This window comes from Chiloscyllium plagiosum, chromosome 2 (genome assembly GCF_004010195.1).
Source record: "Chiloscyllium plagiosum isolate BGI_BamShark_2017 chromosome 2, ASM401019v2, whole genome shotgun sequence".
NCBI classification, from domain to species: Eukaryota; Metazoa; Chordata; class Chondrichthyes; order Orectolobiformes; family Hemiscylliidae; genus Chiloscyllium; species Chiloscyllium plagiosum.
The window spans coordinates 7673000-7695123 of NC_057711.1; the positions used below are offsets into that span (position 1 = coordinate 7673000).

Genomic DNA, 22124 nt, shown 5'->3' on the forward strand with positions numbered 1-22124 from the left:
GCAGCTGAAGATGGGAAGAAGAACCGAGGAGAGAAATCCGGGGTTCCTGTGGAACTGCGACAGGAAGTTGAGGATCTCTACAAGCTACGGATGCCGGAAGATTTCTATCACTTCTGGGAATTCTGTGAGAAACAAGATCCACAGAATCCATGCGGTATGCTACCTCCCCCCACCCCATCCAGATTAGCATATGTAATGCAGAAACCAGCCAGGCATCTGTGGCCAGCTATGAGAAAGTGAGGACTGCAGATGCTGGGGATCAGAGTTGAGAGTGTGTTGCTGGAAAAGCGCAGCAGGTCAGGTAGCATCCGAGGAGCAGGAGAATTTTGGGCATAATCTGTGGTTAGCTATGTGAGAGCATTGGGAGAGGTTTAGGATGAGAAATGTCTTCTGCCCCAACACTTGTACTCTTAAATACCACCAACCCAGCCCCAGTTCACAAAGTTCCTTGTGTCCTTGTTTGGTTTATGAGCAGAGAAGCAGACATCTGTGGTACAAATGGAATCAGAGGTTCACAGCATGGAAACAGGCCCTTCGGCCCAACTTATCCATGATGTCCCGTTTTCACAATTAAACTAGTCCCATTTGCCTGCATTTGGTCCCTATCCCTCCATGCCAGTCCCATTGATGTACCTGTGACGAGATAAATTTGGATGTTTGGTCAGCATGGGCAAGTTGGACCAAAGGGTCTGTTTCTGTGCTGTACATCTCTATGACTCTAAATGACAAAATTGTATTCACTTCCACCACTACTTGTGGCAGCCTGTTCCAGACCCTCTGTGTGAGTAAAAAAAATTGACCCTTTTGTACCTCTCTCCTTTCACCTGGTGCCTATGCTGGATCTTAGTGATTTTATTCACGCACCTTCGTCGTCTTGTCCTTGACCCTGATCCTCGTCCTCCAGCATCTGTCTGTTTTCCTTCAACGACCCAGTGACCTTACAGGAGCAGCATTCTACCTCCCTAAAAGCACTATGGGTAATCCTGCACCCCAAGCACTGCAGAGGTTAATTAGAGACGGGTAATATGTGCTTGCAATGCCCACATACTATAAGCAATTTTTAAAAACTTCCTTTCATTACTAATTATGGAACTTTTAGCATCCTTTTACATTATTCCAGAACCTGCAAACTTTAGTGAACAAATGTGTTCTTCGGTTTCTCCACCAGTGATTTTTATTTTAATTTTGTTTTCTTTTCTTTTATTTTTACTCCTTTTTTTTTTTGAAAAACCCCCACACTAACGCCTAACTGCGGTAGTGCTTATTTTTTCCCCAGCACCCATGTTGCGTGTGTGCAGGTGTGAGACACAGTGAGAGAGACAAGGTGCACGAATCTTTATTCAATTTCCACCACCAGGAAGATAGGAAAACACCCGAGTGGCCAGTGACAAGCACTGCCCTTCACAAAAGGGCAATGCTACCAGTGATTTTTATGTCTGTATTCTCTAATTGATGACCCACTTGCCAGTGGAACCAATCTTCTTTCTTATCGCAATCTCAATTTGTCTCAATTTAAGACAGCTTTCTCTTCCCTTCTGATGTACACGCCTGCCCTCTCTCTGGTGGATGTAGATGACTCCCATATCGGTGTTCAGAGAGCCTTGCCCCTGTCCCCTGGCTGAAACCATACAAACAGTGCTGAGGTTGAACAGGTTTCAGTGGCAAAAGGTCAGAATTGCTGTAAAAGCTCAGGAGGTCTGGCAGCATCCGTGGAGAGAAATCAGAGTTAACGTTGTGAGAAACAAAACTCACATATTAAAAAATTTCAGCCCGAGTCAAATTCTGAAGCAGCGAATTTTATTGATACGTACTTGCAAGAACGGGTGCCTAACGAGTAAGCACCTCGATCTGAGGGTTACATTCTGATTTATGCTGTTCAGCTGCATCTCTCGGTCCTCCCCTTTCACCCCATTGGTTACTTTTGCTGCAGCGCGTAGCCTATCACAAGCTCTAGCTTCACTCCACCTTTGTCTAGCTTCTCTCCGCCTCTGTTTACTTCTCCCATTACTCTCAGCCTGTCACCCCTTACTCTTATTTATCTCATCCCTTATATGTGACTATCCTGGCATAGTTTGCTGTCTTCGTGCGATCATCCTGCCAAACTAAATTCCATCCGTTGGCCACATCCCTCCTGAGACTGGCACACCATTCTCCTGTTACTGGTACAACCCGCTACACGGTCACTCTGCCCTATTAGTCAGAGATAATTCTACCTGTTTTCACTTCTCACTGTTTAGTATTTAATAATTTTATAATGTAAACTTTTGCAGAAGCAATACCTGTTCCCTTATTCTGCACAATTTTAACCGTATACCTTGCAATGTTTTGGGTCAAGTCACTCTGGTTTCTCTGCAAAGATGCTGTCAGACCTGCTGAGCTTTTTCAGCAATTTCTATTTTTGCTTCTGATTTACAGCATCCACATTCTTTTGGTTTGTGTTCTGTGTTCAGGGTTCAGTGGGAATGGGAAAACAGAGGTTACAGAGTTGTTCAGAAAACCTGATGAAACCCCACTTCGAACAGACAAAGTTAGTCTGAACGTTTAGGTGAAATCAGTCTTACACCTCCATGTTGCCTCATGCGTTTCAATAGGCTGTCCACAATGGCTGATGACTTAAATACAAGATACTTCTATTCTTGGTTAGCAAATGCAGCAGTCATTTTTTTTTCAAAAATCTGTTCATGGGGTGTAGATGCCATTCTCTCGCACCTATTGTCCATCCCCAAGAGCCAAGCCCATTGTTGTGGGTCTGGAGTCACATGTAGGCCAGACCAGGTAAGGATGGCAGATCTCCTTCCCTAAAGGACATGAGTAATGCGGATGGGTTTTTTATGACAATCAACAATGGGCCAGATTTTTACTGAATTGGGCATGTTGGAATTCAAACCCGGGTCCCCTGAACACAAACCTAGGTTTTTGGATTACTAATCCAGTGATGTCACTACTACACCACCACCTCCTCTAGCTAGCACAGACCACATTGACCAGGACACGGAGTTCTCCCCCATTGTTGGTTGAGCAATGGGTATTGGCCCAGACACTGGAGAGCTCCTCTTGGTGAGAGTGCCATGGGATCATTCTACATCCGAGTGAGAGGGTGAAAAGCAGCAGTGGTGGACAGTGCAGCACTGCCGGAGGACTGTCAGCCTTAGTTTTCATGCTCTGCTCCTGGATTGCAGCGGGAAGCCCACGGTCCCCTGGCTCAGAGGTGAGAACACTACCTGCTGAACTGTGGCTGACACCAAATAAAGGGACACTGAACTCGCGGGAGTTGTTGCTTCTAGGCAGAACAAGGGAGTAGACGGTTAACAGAGAAGGGTTTGGTTTGCTCTGACCTGAAATGCTGTCTGTCTTTGCCCTCCTCTCTAGAGGCACTGAAGTCAAGCCTTGGACTCCAACTTGTTGGGCCTTTTGATATCCTGGCAGGAAAACACAAAGGAACAAAAAAATCTGAGCCGAATTACCTGCTGCACTGGCGTTACTTCTATGACCCCCCAGAATTTCAGACCATCGTCAGTGGAGACCCTGAAACTCTGTATCACCTCGGTTACTTCAGGTATCTGTGGCCCAGGTGCATTGCTGAGAGTGGGAGCGGATACAGTCCTCCTGTGTTCATACTCTGCTGAGTCACACCCTGAGATTTGTAAGAGAAATCATTATCAGGATACAGGCTTGGTCAGCGTTTGTTACTCGGCCTGTGGGGAAGCTGCCTGCACTCTGCAGAGTGGGGGATGGTAGGAATTATGTGTACCCACCCAGTGCTGTGAGTTAAGGAGTCTGACCCAGCAACAATAAAGAACTTTGGTTTAGCTCCGAGTCAGGGCGGGCTGTGGCTCAGGTGGGAATTAGCAGCTGATGGTGTTTCCGTGAGTCTGCTCTTCTTGTGTCTCGAGGTGGAAGAGGTTGGAGAGGGCGGGCGTTGGAAGGTGCTGTCGCAAGTGCCTGGGTGAGTTACTGCAGAGTGTCATGTAACTGGTACACACTGCTGCCACTGTGCATTGGTCATGGATGTGGTGCCAGTCAAATGGGAATTAGCAGCTGATAGTGTTTCCGTGAGTCTGCTCTTCTTGTGTCTTGAGGTGGAAGAGGTTGGAGAGGGTGGGCGTTGGAAGGTGCTGTCGCAAGTGCCTGGGTGAGTTACTGCAGAGTGTCATGTAACTGGTACACACTGCTGCCACTGTGCATTGGTCATGGATGTGGTGCCAGTCAAACACGGTGCCTTGTCTTGGGTGGTGGCAGGCTTCTCGAGTGTTGTCAGAGCTGCACCCACCCAGACAAGTGGGGATATTCCATCACACGTCAGTGACTATGTTGTATGTGGTGTTTTACAGAGATTCTCCAGAAGAATTGCCAGTATTCATAGGGGAAAACGAGGCAAAGAATGGCTGCTCAGTGGTTCAAATGGGAAACAATGTGTTTAGCGCGGTGAAGTATGTATATATCTGTTTCCTATCGGGCTGTATGTAACTGATGGCAGTGGGAGGGTAAGCTGATGTCTAGTCAGAGACTCATGGTTCATGTCCCACTCTGAAGGATCTAATTAAAAGTCACACAACACCAGGTTATAGCCAACAGGTTTATTTGGAAGCACTAGCTTTCGGAGTGCTGCTCCTTCGTCGGGGGTCGTGGCTCACAACCACCTGATGAAGGAGCAGCGCTCCGAAAACTAGTGCTTCCAATTAAACCTGTTGGACTATAACCTGGTGCTGTGTGATTTTTTTTTTAACTAACTTTGTCCACCCCAGTTCAACACCGGCTCCTCCAAATCTGAAGGATCTAGGCTGTCATTCCAATGCAGTACTGAAGGAGTGCTCCATGGTCAGAGGTGGCATCTTTCAGACCAGACACTAAATGAAGATCCCGTTTGCCCTGATAGACGAACGTAATCCTACTTGATTATTCCAAAAATCATGTGAAAGATCCTCTGGTTTTCTGGTTATACCTTGACCCACGTAACTAAAACTGTTTATTTCCAAGTTGCTGTGGTGGCATTAGCCACAAAACTGTTGTCCTACGCTGTAATGGTGATGATACTTCAGGGCTGCTTGATTGCATTTCTTAAAGTCATGAAATCCACTGTATAATTTTAGTTCCTTCATTCGTTCCCATGTGATGTGGACATCTTGGCTAGGTCAGCTTTTGTTGCCCATCCCTAATTGCCCTTGAACTGAGGGGCTCACCAGGCCATTAGAAGGCAGTTAAGAGTCAACCATGATGTGGTGGGCCTGAAGTTGTACATAGGCCAAACCAGATAAGGACGGCAGATTTCCCTTCCATGAAAGACATTTGCAAATCAGATGGGTTTTTTACAACAATCGTTGATGGTTGTCATGGTCACAGTTACTGAGACTAGCTTTATATTCCAGATTTATTAACTGAGTCTCAATTGCAATGGCTACTGTGTTGGGGCTTGAACCCTTATTCCCATGGGCGACACGGTGGCTCAGTGGTTAGCACTGCTGCCTCACAGCACCAAGGTCCCAGATTCAATTCCAGCCTTGGGTGACTGTCTGTGTGGAGTTTGCACATTCTCCCTGTATCTGTGTGGGTTTCCTCCGGATGCTCCGGTTTCCTCCCACAGTCCAAAGCTGTGCAGGTCAGGTGAAGTGGCCATGCTAAATTGCCCATAGTGTTAGGTGCATCAGTCAGCAGGAAATTGGTCTGGGTGGGTTACTCTTCGGAGGGTCGGTGTGGACTTGTTGGGCCGAAGGGTCTGTTTCCATATTGTGGGGAATCTAATCTAATCTCATCCAAGAGCCTGGATTACTTGTCAAGTGAAATTACCATTATGCCACCATCTCTCACAATGTGCCAATTTCTTTTTGTTTGAAAGAGTGCTGCATTCTCCAGTTGCATTTGATGAGAGGGTAAAATCCCATTGCCATACTCTGAGCTCCAAGCCAAGAAAATAGAACACCTTCCTACTCACAACGAACCCATCCCCTTGTGCTAACCAATGTTCATTGCCTGAGTGTAGACAGGACCTAGTTTGATGCAACCCATTAAGAGTTGGCCTTGTTAGTACGGGGGCTGAAGTCAAACGTAGGTCAGACAGGGTAGGAACATCTGATCTCCTTCCCTAAAAGGTAATGAATTTCTTGGGTTTTATGATGGCGCCATCACCCTGGCGGTCACTTTTCCAAAAATGAGCTGTTGCAGCTGAATTTTCCAGTGTTTGGATTATGAACTCCTGTATTCTATGTGCTTGTACTGTTTTAGGCAACAATTTTGTCATTAAGTTTTGTCTTTCTTAAAGTTGAAACTCGCCTAACCCATATCACCTCTCCTCCACCCCATGCCCCCCCCCCCCCAATAAAACACAACCAAAAAAGCTTATTTCATTGTGTGGAAAGTTCTGTCACATCCTGTTGATGTACTGAGTAGCACAGAGTCAAAAGGTCAGGGTTCAAGTCCCATTCCCGAAGATCTAGGATGTCATTCTAATGCACCACTGAAGGTATGCTATGTGACCAGAGGGGCCTCTTTTCAGTGTCACGCTGAGACTTGACTGCGCCAGCCCTCGCAGGCAGACATTAAATGATCCTCCGTCATTATCTCAGAGCAGATATTCCCCTGGTGTCCTGGCCAATATTTATTCTTTGATCAACGTTACCAAAACTGGTCATTTATCACGCCGATGTATTTGGCAGATCGCTGACTTCAAACATTCCTGGCCCTTGGTTGTTGTGGGAGGTTGCTAGTAGTCTCCAGTTCTCTTCAGGTCTGTGGAGGGAGATCCTCCAGAGTGAATGCTGTGGGATAGTGGCCCCTCTTGCATTGAGTGTCCTCATGCACTGACCATGGTAGAATGTAAGAACCCCTGCTCCACTGACCATTTATATCTTTTTATTGTGATGGGGAGGGCTGGCGGGTGGAATAGAGTTTAAAAATGTGTGGAAAGTTTTTCTAAGTTTAGCTGTTTTCCCTTTTATTTGTTTCCCTTCTCCCTTCCGTCCTGTCACTCCTCTGGTTTACAGCTTGGTTTTGGCCAGAAGACTGAAGGAAATGGGTAATAGGATTCAGAGCAGAGGTTTGAAAGAGCTCGAGACCAAACTGACTACGGTAGCGAAGAAATTAGGTTATTCCCTAGAACAGAAAACTAAAGAAATGAAGCAGAGGGATAGGAAGGTAAGCGCTCATAACATACTTCCAGAACATTCCCTGCATGTATTGGCGTGGCATTGTGTTTCTGGCTAATTGTGACTGAGAGCCTTCTGCTGAATAAGTGTGAGGTTATCCACTTTAGTCAAAAATGCAGAAAGATAAAATATTTCTTAAATACTTAAATGGTGGGAAGTTTAGATGGCCAATGGGCCTGGGTACCCTTATTTATTAGGCACTAAACTTTTAACAGATAGATATAGCAAATGATGAAGGCAAATGGCGTAGTGGCCTTTAACACAAGGGGAATTGAGTACAGAATTGAAGACCACTTGCTGCAGTAATATAGAGCTTTGTTGTACCTTTCTCTCAGGATATATAAACAGCTGCTTGGTAATTAAACATTAGTGGAAGGAGACAGACTTGGTGGGAAATGTCATGTATCAATTTAACTGAATCCTCTGGGTATCATTGGCCTTGCGGCTCTTCTCCCTCCCCCCCCCCCCCCCCCCCCCGACACACACACACACACACACAATCTTAACCGGCCATCTTGCACTCATCAATAGGAGGTGTGATGCTGGGTTTGTAGAATATCAAACCCAGTGACAGGCGGAGTGTATCAACGCCAAGTCCCATTGACCATTCTCAGTGAGCCACTTAAACTTGCAAGCCTCAGAAAGATATATCCATCAATTAGATGTGATTCTGCTATTGGCAATCACTTGTTTAATAATCCTGACAGTGCTAGGAGTTATGGTGGAAACCAGTTTTAAGATTGCAGCCTGATGCATGTGTGTGTGTGTGCTAGAAGCCACACAAATAAATACTCAGGACCTTGTTTGATATAAACAAAAGGAACTTGTATGTTCATTTTTTAAAAAAAGTTCTTCGTGCAGAGAGATCTCCATGTCCATGTACGTTGATCCCTGAAAGTTGCCACCCAAGTTGATAGGGTTTTTAAGAAGACATATGGTGTGTTAGCTTTTATTGGTAGAGAGATTGAGTTTCTGAGATCATGCAGCAGCTGTGCAAAACTCTGGTGTGGCCACACTTGGAGTATTGTGTACAGTTCTGACCCCCACCCCCAACCTCTAGATTCTCCTACAAGAGGAAACTGCCTTACAATATTGACTCTGTCAAGTCCCGTCAGGATCTTCTCTCTTTCAATAAGGTCACCTCTGACTCCTCTAAACTCCAGAGGATACAGGCTGAGCTGGTCTCCAGTTCACTCCAGGTTTTAGTCCATTAAACCTTCTCTGAACTGCTTGACAATCATTCTGTGCTTCACTTCTCAGGGCAATGCCTTGACCAACCAGAGTAAGCCTGTCATCTTAACTTTAACCAAACCTTGGCAGTTAACTGTCAGTCATCATCTAACTGGTGCATTCTCCATGGTGACATGCCTACCGATCAGAGTGAACTGGTCTCTGTTCCCCTCTCCACAGATGCTGCCCAACCTGCTGAGTTTCTCCAGCACTACCAGGTTTTTGTTTGTAAGTTGGGACAATGTAAAAGGGAGAACAATGAAGGCAAGCTCAAAGCTTTAGCAAAATGTGTCTTTTTTTCAGCAGTTCCAAACTTAAAGCCCAATTGCTCCTGGAACTTTAGCCTAGGGTCTCAGGATTCCAAAGCCAACAACATTCATGGTGCAGCTCCATCTTCCTGTAACGTACCACCTATAGTTTTCTGGTACTCAAGGCAAATTGTCACTGTTATGTGTGAGCCTGTACGGTGAATGACTAACAAAATGCGAACCAGCTGCTGCTGTTAGAGGGACTGCAAAGTATCTGTCCGTTTATCTGCCATCCTGGGCGGCACGGTGGCACAGTGGTTAGCACTGTTGCCTCACAGTGCCAGAGACCCGGATTCATTTTCCGCCTCAGGTGACTGACTGTGTGGAGTTTGCACGTTCTCCCCGTGTCTGCGTGGGTTTCCTCCGGGTGCTCTGGTTTCCTCCCACAGTCCAAAGATGTGCAGGTCAGGTGAATTGGCCATGCTAAATTGCACGTAGTGTTAGGTAAGGGGTAAATTTAGGGGCATGGGTGGGTTGCGCTTCGGTGGGTCGGTGTGGACTTGTTGGGCCGAAGGGCCTGTTTCCACACTGTAATGTAATCTAATCTAATATAATCTAATCTAATGTATTAAAAACCAGCAGTGCTATCCTGGTGCCTTGATCAATATTTCACCCTCCCACAGTCATGTTCGAAACACAGAGAAAGAGAAATACTCAGCAGGTCAGGCAGCATCGGTGGGGAAAAATTAGGGCCAGTGATGAGCCAATGATAAAACTTGGAAAGATCGGGATGGGACGGATGAGTAGGATTTCCAACATTTGCAGTGTCTTGATGTTGATCCACTTGGACTGGGATGTGGATGTCACTGGCGAGACCAGCATTTATTGCCCATCCCAGTTACCCAGAGGGCAGTTAAATCAACCACATTGCTGTGGTTCTGGTGTCACATGGAGGCCAGACCAGGTGAGGATGGCAGATTCCCTTCCCTAAAGGGCATGAGTGAACCAGATGGGTTTCGCCAACAATGGTTGTCATTAGACTATTAATTCTGGATTTTTAAAAATTGAATTCAATTTCCCAGTGTGGCGGGAATCAAACCCAGGTTCCCAGAAGATTGCTTGGGTCTCTGGATTAATAGTTTAGCGATAATAACATTAGGCCATCTAGCTCTCACATATAGAGATGGATGAGGTAGATGTGGCATTCCTGTCTCTGGTGTTGACGGCCAGTGTTCCCGAGTCCATGTCGGGAGACACCAGCCCACGTTAGCTCACCCTCTTCTCCATGAGGTTGGAGCTCACTGCACAAACTGTTGGGCAGTTTCCTACAATAAGCCATAGATAAGGATGTCCAATGAAACCTACGGCACAAGGACAGGCCTTTTGGCTGAGTTTTAGGGCCCATACAAACTGAGAGGATGGTTCCCCTCCTGGGAAAGGCTTGGACCCAAGGGCATAGAACAGTACAGCACAGTCCAGGCTCTTTGGCCTTCTGTTGTGCCGGCCTTTTATCCTACTGAGATCAGCCTAACCTACACACCCCTTCATTATACGATTTTCCATGTGACTATCCAAGAGTTGCTTAAATGTCCCTAATGTATCTGACTTTACTACCACCGCTGGCAGTGCATTCCACACACCCCTCACTCTCTGTAAAGAACCTACCTCTGACATCTCTCCTAAATATTCCTCCAATTACCATAAAATTATACCCTTCATGATAAACCTTTCTGCCATGGGAGAAAGTCTCTGACTATCCACCCTATCTAAGGCCTCTCAACAAGTCACGTCTCATCCACCTCCATCAAGTCACGTCTTATCCTCCTTCACTCCAATGAGAAAAGTCCTAGCTCCCTCAACATCTCTTTATAAGACGTGCCCTCCAGAGCCAGGCAGCATCCTGATAAATCTCCTCTGCACATGCTCTAAAGCTTCCACATCCTTCCTATAATGAGGCAACCAGAACTGAACAATGATATTCCAAGTGTGGTCTAAGCAGGTCTCTAGAGCTGCAGCATAACCTTGCGGCTCTTAAACTCAATCCCCCTGCTAATGAAAGTCAACATAACATACACCTTTTTAACAACCCTCTCAACTTGGGTGGCAACTTTGAGAGATCTACGAACATGGACCTCAAGTTCCCTCTGTTCCTCCACACTGCCAAGAATCCTGCACTGTGCATTCAAATTCCACCTTCCAAACTGAATGACTTCACACTTTTCCAGGTTGACCTCCATCTGCCATTTATCAGCCTAGTTCTGCATCCTGTCAATGTCCTGCTGCAACCTACAACACCCCTCCACACTATCCACAATTCCACCAACCTTCGTGTCATCAGCAGATTTAATAATCCACCCTTCCACATCCTAAACCAAGACATGTATAAAGGTCACAAAGAACAGAGACCCTAAAAACGATCCCTGCGAAACACCACTGATCACCAAGCTCCAGGCTGAATACTTTCCATCTACCACCACCCCTCTGTCTTCTATGGGCCAGCCAACTCTGTACCGAGACAACCAGATTTCCCTGAATCCCATACCTCCTTACTTTCTGAATTAGCTAAGAATAAAGGGACAGCAATTCCAGACTGAGATGAGGAGGAATTTGTTCTCTGAGGGCTTTGAGAGTCCTTTTGGATCTCCTTGCCACAGAGAGCTGTGGAGATAGTGTCCTTGTGTGTATTTGAGGCAGATTTTGTTAGATTCTTGATGATTAGAGAATCAAGGGTTACAGGGAAAGAGCAAGAAAATGGACAGGAGGAAAGACAGATCAGCCATTCCATAGTGGTGCAGGGACCGAGCAGTCTATTCCAGTTCATATTTCATATGGTCTTACTCAACAAGTTTTCTCCAACTGTGTAATTATTTGCCTCAATACCACTCTAACCCCATCTTAAAGACCACCAGTGTCCTTCTATACTTTGAACTAAAGCACAAAACTGAGTTGGTTCCATACTCATATTGAGCATCTCTGTGCTAATTATGCCACATTTTTAACAATTATTTATCATGGAGTACCCAGTTTGCATACAAAACTGTTGCACAGCAGTGTTTTGCGGTTGTGAACCAATTCTTTAATTGGCTTAGAACTTAAAACATTACAGCGTAAGAGCCCTTTGGCCCTCGATGTTGCGGCAACCTCTGGAACCAATCTGAAACTTATCTGTGCTACACTATTCCATTTTCATACAAATCTTTATCCAATGACCATTTAAATGCCCTTAAAGTTGGTGAGTCTACTACTGTTGCAGGCAGTGCGTTCCACACCTCTACTACTCTGAGTAACGATCCTACCTCTGACATCTGTCCTATATCTATCACCCCTCAATTTAAAGCTATGTCCCCTCGTGCTAGCCGTCACCATCTGAGGAAAAAGGCTCTCACTGTCCACCCGATCTAACCCTCTGATTATCTTATATGTTGCAATTAAGTCACTTAGCCTTCTTCTCTCTAACGAAAACCGCCTCAAGTCCCTCGGCCTTTCCTCATAAGACCTTCCTAGTAAATCTCCTCTGAACCCTTTCCAAAGCTTCCACATCCTTCCTATAATGCAGTGACCAGAACTGTACGCAATACTCCAAGTGCGGCCACACCAGAGTTTTGTACAGCTACAGCATAACCTTGTGGCTCTGAAACTCAATCCCTCTACTAATAACAGTTAACACACCATATGCCTTCTTAACAGCCCTATCAACATGGATGGCAACTTTCAGTGATCTATGTACATGGACATCGAGATCTCTCTGCTCATCTACACTACCAAGAATCTTACCATTGGCCCAGTACTCTGTATTCCTGTTGACTCCTTCCAAAGTGAATCACCTCACACTTTTCCACATTAAATTCTATTTGCCACCCCTCAGTTCAGCTCTGCAGCTTATCCATGTCCCTCTGTAACCTGCAACATCCTCCAGCACTATCCATAACTCCACCGGCTTAATGTCATTCACAAATTTACTAACCCATCCTTCTATGCCCTCATCCAGGTCATTTTATAAAAATGACAAACAGCAGTGGACCCAAAACAGATCCTTGCAGCACACCACTAGTAACTGAACTCCAGGATGAACATTTCCCATCAACCACCACCCTCTGTCTTTCAGCTAGCCAATTTCTGATCTAAACTGCTAAATCATCCTCAATCCCATGCCTCTATAGTTTCTGCAATAGCCTACCGTGGGCAACCTTATCAAAAGCCTTACTGAAATCCATATACACCACATCAATCACTTTACCCTCATCCACCTGTTTGGTGACCTTCTCAACTCAATAAGGTTTGTGAGGTATGACCTATCCATCACAAAACCATGTTGACTATCCCTAATCAACTTATTCCTCTTGAGATGATTATAAATCCTATCTCTTATAATCCTTTCCAACACTTTACTCTCAACCGCAGTAAGGTTCACAGCTCTATAATTTCCAGGGTTGTCTCTACTCCCCTTCTTGAACAAGGGGACAACGTTTGTTATCCTCCAGTTTTCTGGCACTATTCCTATAGACAATGATGACATAAAGATCAAAGCCAAAGGCTGTGCAATCTCCTCCCTGGCTTCCCAGAGAATCCTAGGATAAATCCCATCCGGCCCGGAGACCTATTTTCACGCTTCTCATAACACCTCCCTATGAACCTCAATCCCGTGTAGTCTAGTAGCCTGTATCTCAGTATTCTCCTCAACAACATTGTCTTTTTCCAGTGTGAATACTGATGAAAAGTATTCATTTAGCGCTTCCCCTCTCTCCTCAAAGTCCAAGCACAATGTCCCACTACTATCCTTGATTGGCCCTAATCTTTCTCTAGTCGTTCGTTTATTCCTGATATACCTATAGAAAGCCTTGGGGTTTTCCTTGATCCTTTCTGCCAACAACTTCTCATGTCCCCTCCTGGCTCTTCTTAGGTCTCTCTTTAGGTCTTCCCTGGCTAACTTGTAACTCTCAAGCGCCCTAACTGAGCCTTCATGTGTCATCCTAACATAAGCGTCCTTTTTCCTCTTGACAAGAGATTCAACTTCCCTCACTTGACCACTTACTCCCTGCCTGACAGGTACATACTTATCAAAGACACGCAGTAGCTGTTCCTTGAATAAGGTCCACATTTTAATTGTGCCCATCCCCTGCAGTTTCCTTCCCCATCCTAAATCTTGCATCATAATTGCCTTTCCCCCATCTATAATTCTTGCCCTGCGGTATATACCTATCCCTTTCCACCACTAAAGTAAACATTACTGAATTGTGGTCTTTATCCCCAAAGTGCTCACCTATCTCCAAATCTAACACCTGGCCGTGTTCATTATCCAGTACCAAATCTAACGTGGTCTTGCCCCTTGTTGGCCTGTCTACAATCTGTGCACACGTTGGACAATAACTGATTCATCTAAAATACTCAAATTATAGTATTTCCAGTCAATATTTGAAAAGTTAAGGTCTCCATAACAACTATCCTGTTACACTCGCTCCTATCCAGAATTATCTTTGCTATCCTTTACACTGCATCTCTGGAATTATTTGGAGGCCAACAGAAAACTCCCAACAGGGTGACCTCTCTTTTCCTGTTTCTAACCTCAGCCTCTACTACCTCAGTGAGTGAGTCCTCAAATGTCCTTTCTGCCACCGTAATATCATCCTTGACTAACAGTGCCACACCTCCCCCTCTTTTACCATCTTCTCTGTTCTTACTGAAAAGCACCTAAATCCCAGAACCTGCAGCAATCATTCCTGTCCCTGCTCTATCCATGTCTCCGAAATGGCCTCAACATCCAGTTCCCAGATACCAACCCATGTTGCAGGTTTACCCACCTTATTCCAGATGCTCCTGGCGTTGAAATAACAAACTTTAAACCACCTTCCTGCTTGCCGGTGAACCCTTGCGACCTTGAAACTTCATTTTTGACCTCATTGCTCTCAACCTCCTGGACACTGGAGCTTTAATTCAGATTACCATTCCCCCTGCTGAATTAGTTAAAACCCTTCTGAAGAGCATTAGCCAATTTTCCCCCCAGGATATTGGTACCCCTCTGGTTCAGGTGAAGACCATCCTGTTCATAAAGGTCCCACCTACCCCGAAATGAGCCCCAATTGTACAGGTATCTGAAACCCCCTCTCCTGTGCCATCCATGTTCAATTCCTCTCTCCCTATTCTTCGCCTAGCTAGCATGTGGCACTGGCAACTAACCAGAGATAACAGCTTTGTTCTAGCACTAAGCTTCCACCCTAATTCCCTGCATTTCTGCCTTCAATCCCTATCCCTTTTCCTACCTATGTCATTAGTGCCGATGTGGACCATGACTTGGATCTGGTTCCCCTCCCCGTCAAGGATCCCCAAAAAACTGAGGGGATTCTAAATATCTTGGTTATATATATTTTTTAATTGACCCCCACACCACCTCCAAACAGTGGTAGTGCTTATTTTCCCAAGCGGTTTCCTGGATTTATTGGTGTGGTGAGCAGTGTCTGGGAACTGGCACAGGAAGCAAACATCTTACAGCAGTGCTTAAAAATGTGTTGCTGGAAAAGCGCAGCAGGTCAGGCAGCATCAAAGGAGAAGGAGAATCAACATTTCGGGCATAAGCCCTTCTTCAGGAATGAGAAGGGCTTATGCCCCGAAACGTCAATTCTCCTCCTTTGATGCTGCCTGACCTGTTGTGCTTTTCCAGCAACACATTTTTAAGCTCTGATCCCCAGCATCTGCAGTCCTCACTTTCTCCTATCTTACAGCAGTGCACCAGACTCCAGATTAAACAAGAGCAAGGTCACGAGAACTTCATTTAGGTGTTTTTCTACATGTTTCAAATATCGTGTGCATTGTCCACAGGCTGTGTCAGTAACACAGAAAATTGCCATGTGTTCTTTGTTGACAGGTCAGTGTGATCAAAGAAGCAATATCCAGGCTTTTATTTTGCTAAGTCTGACGTCATCTCTGACTCATTGAAGTAAAAATGCCACTGATACAGTCATCTACCTTTCGTCACTTGTACAGTCACTAATCAAAGTTGTCAGTCCCTCAGTCTGTGTCTTTGATATTAATGATATTTTCTGTCTGTGCAGCTAGATGCAGTTGATGTTTGTTTAATGGAGTGGCACGATGGCTCAGTGGTTAGCACTGCTGTCTGACAGTGCCAGGGACCCAGGTTTGATTCCAGCCTCTGGTGACTGTGTGGAATTTGCACATTCTCCTCGTGTCTGCGTGGGTTTCCTCCCACAATCCAAAGATGTGCAGGTCAGGCGAATTGGACATGCTAAATTGCCCATTGTGTTAGGTGCATTAGTCAGAGGGAAATGGGTCTGGATGGGTTACTCTTCGGAGGGTAAGTGTGGACTGGTTGGGCCGCAGGGCTTATTTCCACACTGTAGGGAATCTAATCTTAAAAAAAAAAATGGATGGACAGTCTGTGCTGTACAATTTCAGCTCAAAATTAATGCATTTTGACAATCTGAGATTGACTTTACTCCCCATCTTACAGAAAATCCATCTCCTCTATCCTTCGCTTCCAGGTCGCTACCAGAACCTTTCATGGAGCTGGTTTGGTTGTTCCAATTGATAAAGCTGGTGTAGGTTACAGAGAGCTTCCTGAGACAGACGGTACGTTTGTAATCTTTACTGTTCTGCTTTATGAAGGGATACATAAAAATGCATAAGCTACATAGAAATTGCAATGGGAAGTTGTTGAATTGTTTGCCTTTGTTCTTCCATTTTAAAAACTTAGTAATAGTCACTATGGCATCAGAGGTGGTCATTCAGTTCATTGGATCTGTGCCGGTTCACCCATTTCATCCCTCCACTGCAAGTCCATTCAAATTCTTATCCTGTTTCCTTTCTGAAATCGTTGATTGTTTCCACTCCCACTAAATTTGCAGGCATTGGCTTCAAAGTCATGGCTATTCAAGGCCTTTCAAGAAAACATTCAGCCCTGCGTTCCACCCTGCATCTCTTACCCAAATGTTTAGGTCTATGCACTTCTGTCCCCTCCAGTCCTTGTACCACCATCCAACAGACAGCTTTTCTTAGGCTGCCTTTATTTAAAACTATTGTAATCTTCTTAATCTCCCCAAAACCTCCTTTTTTCTTTTGAAGAATTAAGAAGAATCACAGCTTCCCCAGCCTCACCCTGTGGTTAAAGCCCTTCGTTCCTGGAGCTGTTCTGGCTGGTCTCCGCTGCACCCTTTCGAGTAGATACACTTTTGTCCTGAAATGTGGTTACCAGAGCTCAGTGCAGCATTCCAGTTGTGGCTTAACCAGAGCTTTCTAAACGTTCGGTTTCTGCTTTTATACATTGTCCCGAGTCTACTAATTAGGAGAGAATGTGGTGCAGTGCCTGTGTTTTTCTTTAAAATGTCTGTTCAGACTGTGAATCATTTTGCGATGTTTAGGATTATATAATTGGAAATTGTTGCAGGTCTTTTCCTGGTTCACAAGCCCAGAGTTACTGAGAGCAGTGACTGACCACCCTCAGTCCAAGGTTGAAGTCAGCTCAGTCCAGATGAAATGGAGGATCGGACATTCGAATCCCTACAGTGTGGAAACGGGCCCTTCGGCCCAACAAGTCCACACCGACCCTCCGAGTATCTCACCCAGACCCTATTATTCTACATTTCCCCTGACTAATGCACCCAGCCCACACATCCCTGAACGCGATGGGCAATTTAATACGGCCAATTCATCTAACCTGCACATCTTTGAACTGTGAGCGGAAACTGGGCCATCCAGGAGAAACCCACACAGACACTGGGAGAATATGCAAACTCCATACTGACAGTTACCCAAGGCAGGAATCAAACCTAGGTCCCTGGCGCTGTCAGGCAGCAGTGCTAACCACTGAGCCACTGTGTCACAGGATCTTTCAGGGAATTGGAGCTTCTTCTGTTTTTCTTCATCTTCATGGTTTTGGGGGATATTAAGGGTTTGTTTATTTTAAATGTTTTTGTCATCACTGCAGAGAGCTGAGCTGACGATGCTCTGAATAAAGTGTTTTCTCTTTGGTAAGACATTAAACTCAGGCTCTGTGTGGCCTTTCCAATTGATGTAATATTTTTCACTATCACTATTTCAAAGGGGAGTACTCACTGATGTCCTAGTTAATACTTATCCCTCAACCAACCTCCAAATCTGTTCAATGTTATAGACCATGAGACATGCAGAAGTAGGCCATTCGCCCATCGAGTCAGCTCCCTCATTCAATGAAATCGTGGCAGATCTAATAATTCTCAATCCCATTTTCTTGCGTCTTTCCATGATCCTTGATTCCCTTACTGATTAAATCTCAGCCTTGAATATGTTTAATGATTTGGCTTGGACAGCCCTCTCTTATTCCAGAGATTCACTTCCCCCAGAGAAGAAATTCCTCCTCACCCCTGTCTTAAATGGGTGACCCCCTTACTCTGAGATGATGCTCTTTGGTCCTCCTACAATGTGAAACAACCTTTCTGCGTCTCCTCTGTCAAGTCCCCTAAGAATCATGTATCTCCACTAAGGTTGCCTCTTATTGAGACATACAGGAGGTCCCTGATTTATGATTTTGTGATTTTGAACACCATCTCGTGCAGGGGTGTGATTTTAAAGATCTGATTGACATATGAACATTTTCTGTACTTACAAACAGCTGCTTTTTAGTTTCCTCAATTGTGCTTCGACTTGCAAACAGACTCCAGAATGGAACTGCCTGTATAGCAGAACCATGTTTATAGGATTTTGCTGTTAGCACATTGGCTGCTGCATTCCCTGTACACGCAGTCCCCATTTGTGAATTGGTTCCATTCTGGAGTCTGTTCACAAGTCAATTTGTTGGAACACAATGCAGGACAATGTAAAGCAGTTGGCTGTAAGTATGAAAAAATGTTCACGTCAGATCTTTAAAATGACACCCTCATGTGAGATTGCGTTTGTAAGTATGAATGTTTGTAAGTCGGAGACCATTTGTATAATCAATCTATTTTTCTTCCATCTGGATTTGGGGAAAAAAATAACAACTGTCTCTCTCTTATCTTCCAATCACAAAATTTGACAGGAAGTCTGAAAAAGATATGTAAAGCAATTGTAGAAGCTCCAACTGATGAAGCCCGGATAAAAGCTTTTGCCCCAATTCAAGAAATAATAACTTACGTTCAGTTTGCAAATGATGAATGCGACTATGGAATGGGATATGAACTAGGAATTGATCTTTTCTGTAATGGATCACATGTGAGTAGATGCAAATGGAGTTCAGCTTGTTCTCAACATTCTAACATAACACAGCCTCTCCCCAACTCTACAAGCCCTCGGTGCGACAACAGTGCTCAAATTTCATGGGCCAGTGGACAAATTACCCTGAAACCTTGGAAAAATTCACCCACGAGAAAAGTCAGCCCTGTGTGCAGAGGAAGGAGGGGGAGAAGCTGCTGTGCCAATCACACACTGTCTCTCTGGTGTTCACTGCTGATGAGCAAAAAACAGCCTGAGAGTGGAACAGCAGGTGAAGTGGCTGAGTCATTGCTGGTGGTGAGGGAGTTTTGGCGTGATGGGTGTAGAGAGGTTAGCCTAGTCAGGACCAATTTATGGTTACAGGATAGGCTACTTGGGACTGAGAGGAGGGAGAAATATTTTGACCCAGAGAGTAATGAACTTGTGAAATTCTCTTCCACAGAAAGCATGTGAGGGCAAATCATTGTATGTTTTCAAGAAGGACTAGGATATCCTATAAGGGATCAAAGGATATGGGGAGAAAGCAGGACAGTACAGAGTTGGATGATCAGTGTTGAATGGCTTACTAGTCTGCTGTTCTATATTTCTATGTAAAACCATAAACCAATCCAGGTAAAAACAAGGACTGCAGATGCTGGAAACCAGAGTCTAGATTAGAGTGGTGCTGGAAAAGAACAGCAGGTCAGGCAGCATCGGAGGAGCAGGAAAATCGACGTTTCGGGCAAAAGCCCTGTCTGTCTTCATGCATGAGTCCTGTCACCCCAGTAACTATTTTTCCAAAGTAAAGGTCAGGTGCGCAGCTTGGTGTGTAACAGGAGAGGCTGCTAAAGGAGACAGCAGGAAACAAACTGGTCAGGGTTTCAAAACCGTCAACAAAGCAACACTCACCTAAAAGCTGGGGAACTTGAGGTAGTTAATTGCTCACAAGTAAATGTGTTATTTCTAGCATAAGGCTGTTATGTTCAGGGATACATTATCGGAAATATATTGGATGCTGTTGTAATGAAAACTGTCAACTGTTGAATTTAAATCTGATATTAAGATCTAAGATGTATCAAAAAGGATTATAAATGCCTGCTTAAAATAGTCCAGCTATTTGAATATGTGATGAAATCATATCAGCTGTGACCTGTGGTTTGGTGGTAGTGTTTATAAGGTGGCTTCTTGAGTGGAGAAGCTATGTGTTAGTTATTTGAATTGTCAGAATTTTAAGGTCTGTCTTTGTAGATGTACCTCAAATGGTGAAGTTATGATTTTCATAAATTTTGAGAGTTAGTGATCAGCACGCTATCCTCCACCAACCACCACCAACTTTAATTCCCTCTACCATCAGCACAGTGACAGCTGAGAGTCCCATCTATGAGACAGACTGCAGCAATCCAATGAAGCTTCTGTAACAGTCCCTCCTAACCTGTCTCTCTATCGGCTAAGTAGAACAGTCCATCTTCCATAGTTAAAAATGTGTTGCTGGAAAAGCGCAGCAGGTCAGGCAGCATCCAAGGAACAGGATAATCTACGTTTCGGGCATAAGCCCTTCTTCAGGAAAGGGCTTATGCCCGAAATGTCGATTCTCCTGTTCCTTGGATGCTGCCTGACCTGCTGCGCTTTTCCAGCAACACATTTTCAGCTCTGATCTCCAGCATCTGCAGCCCTCACTTTCTCTCATCTTCCATAGTTACACCAGCACTGCAGGAATTGCAAAACCTGCGCCCACACCTCCCCCCTCACCTCCATCCAAGGCCCCAAAGGAGCCTTCCACATCCATCAAAGTTTCACCTGTACTTCCGCACATCATTTATTGTATCCATTGTGCCCGATGTGGTCTCCTCTACACTGGGGAGACTGGACGCCTTCTTGCAGAGTGCTTCAGGGAACATCTCCGGGACACCTGCACTAATCAACCCCACCGCCCTGTGGCCAAACATCTGAACTCCCCCCCCCCCCCCCCCCCCCTTCCCACTCTGCCGAGGATATGCAGTTCCTGGGCCTCCTCCATTGCCGCTCCCTCACCACCCGCCGCTTGGATCCATCCATCTATTGCACTCCCAGCTACTTTCTCCCCAGCCCCAACCCCTCCCAGTTATCTCTTCACCCCAGAGGCTTCCAGCCTCATTCCTGATGAAGGGCTCCTGCCTGAAACGTAGATTTTCCTGCTGTGCTTTTTCCTGCACCACTCTAATCTCCTAATCCCAGGTCTAGTTACATCAAGGGCAGCAAATGTTTGGTGTTAATGGGTTAACAACCTGGAACCTTTTATCTTCAGCACAGAAACTTCTTAAGGGCTGTTGGAAATGGACAATAATTGTTGAACTTCTAAATGCAGGGGAGCTTTTGGAAACTCAATCAAATAATCTGGAGTACTTCACCAGTACAGTACAAAAGGGGTCTTGATGAATTTTAAATGAACTGAATACAAGTGTATAATTTAATATATTTTAACACCATTTACTTTAGAGTTTGGGTTTTGAACCAGTGACATTGGATTCTTGTCTATTTCAGGAGCTATAATTTTTTAATGCAGTATCAGAGCTCCTGGGGTGATGATGGAAATACATTTGCATTGGGAGTTTTATGAGCAGTGTAAACAGAAGAGCATGAGCTTGCTGTCAGAAGAATCAGGAATTATTTTCTTTTTGCAAGGCATGGGGGGTGAGAGATTAGAAAGCTTTTGTTTTCGGTTTGCAGAAGTCTTGGTTGAAGTTTCAACAGATGAAACCATTTTAGAGTTAGTTCAGAAAGGTCAGGAAATAGGTCACCTCAGTGAAGACATTTAATTTTAAACATTCCAGACCAGAAATAGTGAAACGGGTTATTTAAAGCTGAGAAAGTCCAGCCCAAGCCCATTTATGACACGGAAAAGGCTCTTAAACTCAAAATAGGGAACTGAAAGCAACAGGTAAAACTACAGCTGTGATGTAGAAGGGAATTGTCTGTTTGAGTACTGGGAAATGGTGATAGGACAGATGGCATTGTATTTTATCATGTGTTTTGAAGTCTTTCAAATTCTGATATAAGCAAGATGTGTGGCTTATTTTGATTCACATAATAAATTTTGTTTTACTTTTATGCAACACTGTATGCTTGTAGTAAAAGGCCACTTTATTATATCTTTGTTACAGTCTGGGATCTGTCTTTGCTGGTACTAACATCTGCTGGGATCATAAGCTGCACTTGATAATTTACTTTTGTAATTTATTGCCCATCCGGAATTATTCTGGCATAGATGGTACTGAGTTTGCTTCCTGAACTATGCCAGTTCAGATGGTGTAAGGACACCCTTAATACTGTTAGGAAAGAAATTCCAGGATCTTAGAACAGTGACAGTGAGGGA

The 22124-nt window shown here is 44.8% G+C and overlaps 1 protein-coding gene across 1 annotated transcript in view; it reads left to right on the forward strand.

Annotated features, from left to right (window-relative positions):
• Positions 1-22124, forward strand: part of LOC122539540 (histone PARylation factor 1) — a 60042-nt gene that overhangs the window by 37379 nt on the left and 539 nt on the right. Inside the window, exons 2-7 of the mRNA XM_043674508.1 lie at positions 5-154; positions 3370-3556; positions 4332-4430; positions 6978-7128; positions 16111-16198; positions 18621-18793. Coding sequence (XP_043530443.1) covers positions 5-154; positions 3370-3556; positions 4332-4430; positions 6978-7128; positions 16111-16198; positions 18621-18793 — 848 coding nt within the window. The remainder of the gene's footprint in view (positions 1-4; positions 155-3369; positions 3557-4331; positions 4431-6977; positions 7129-16110; positions 16199-18620; positions 18794-22124) is intronic.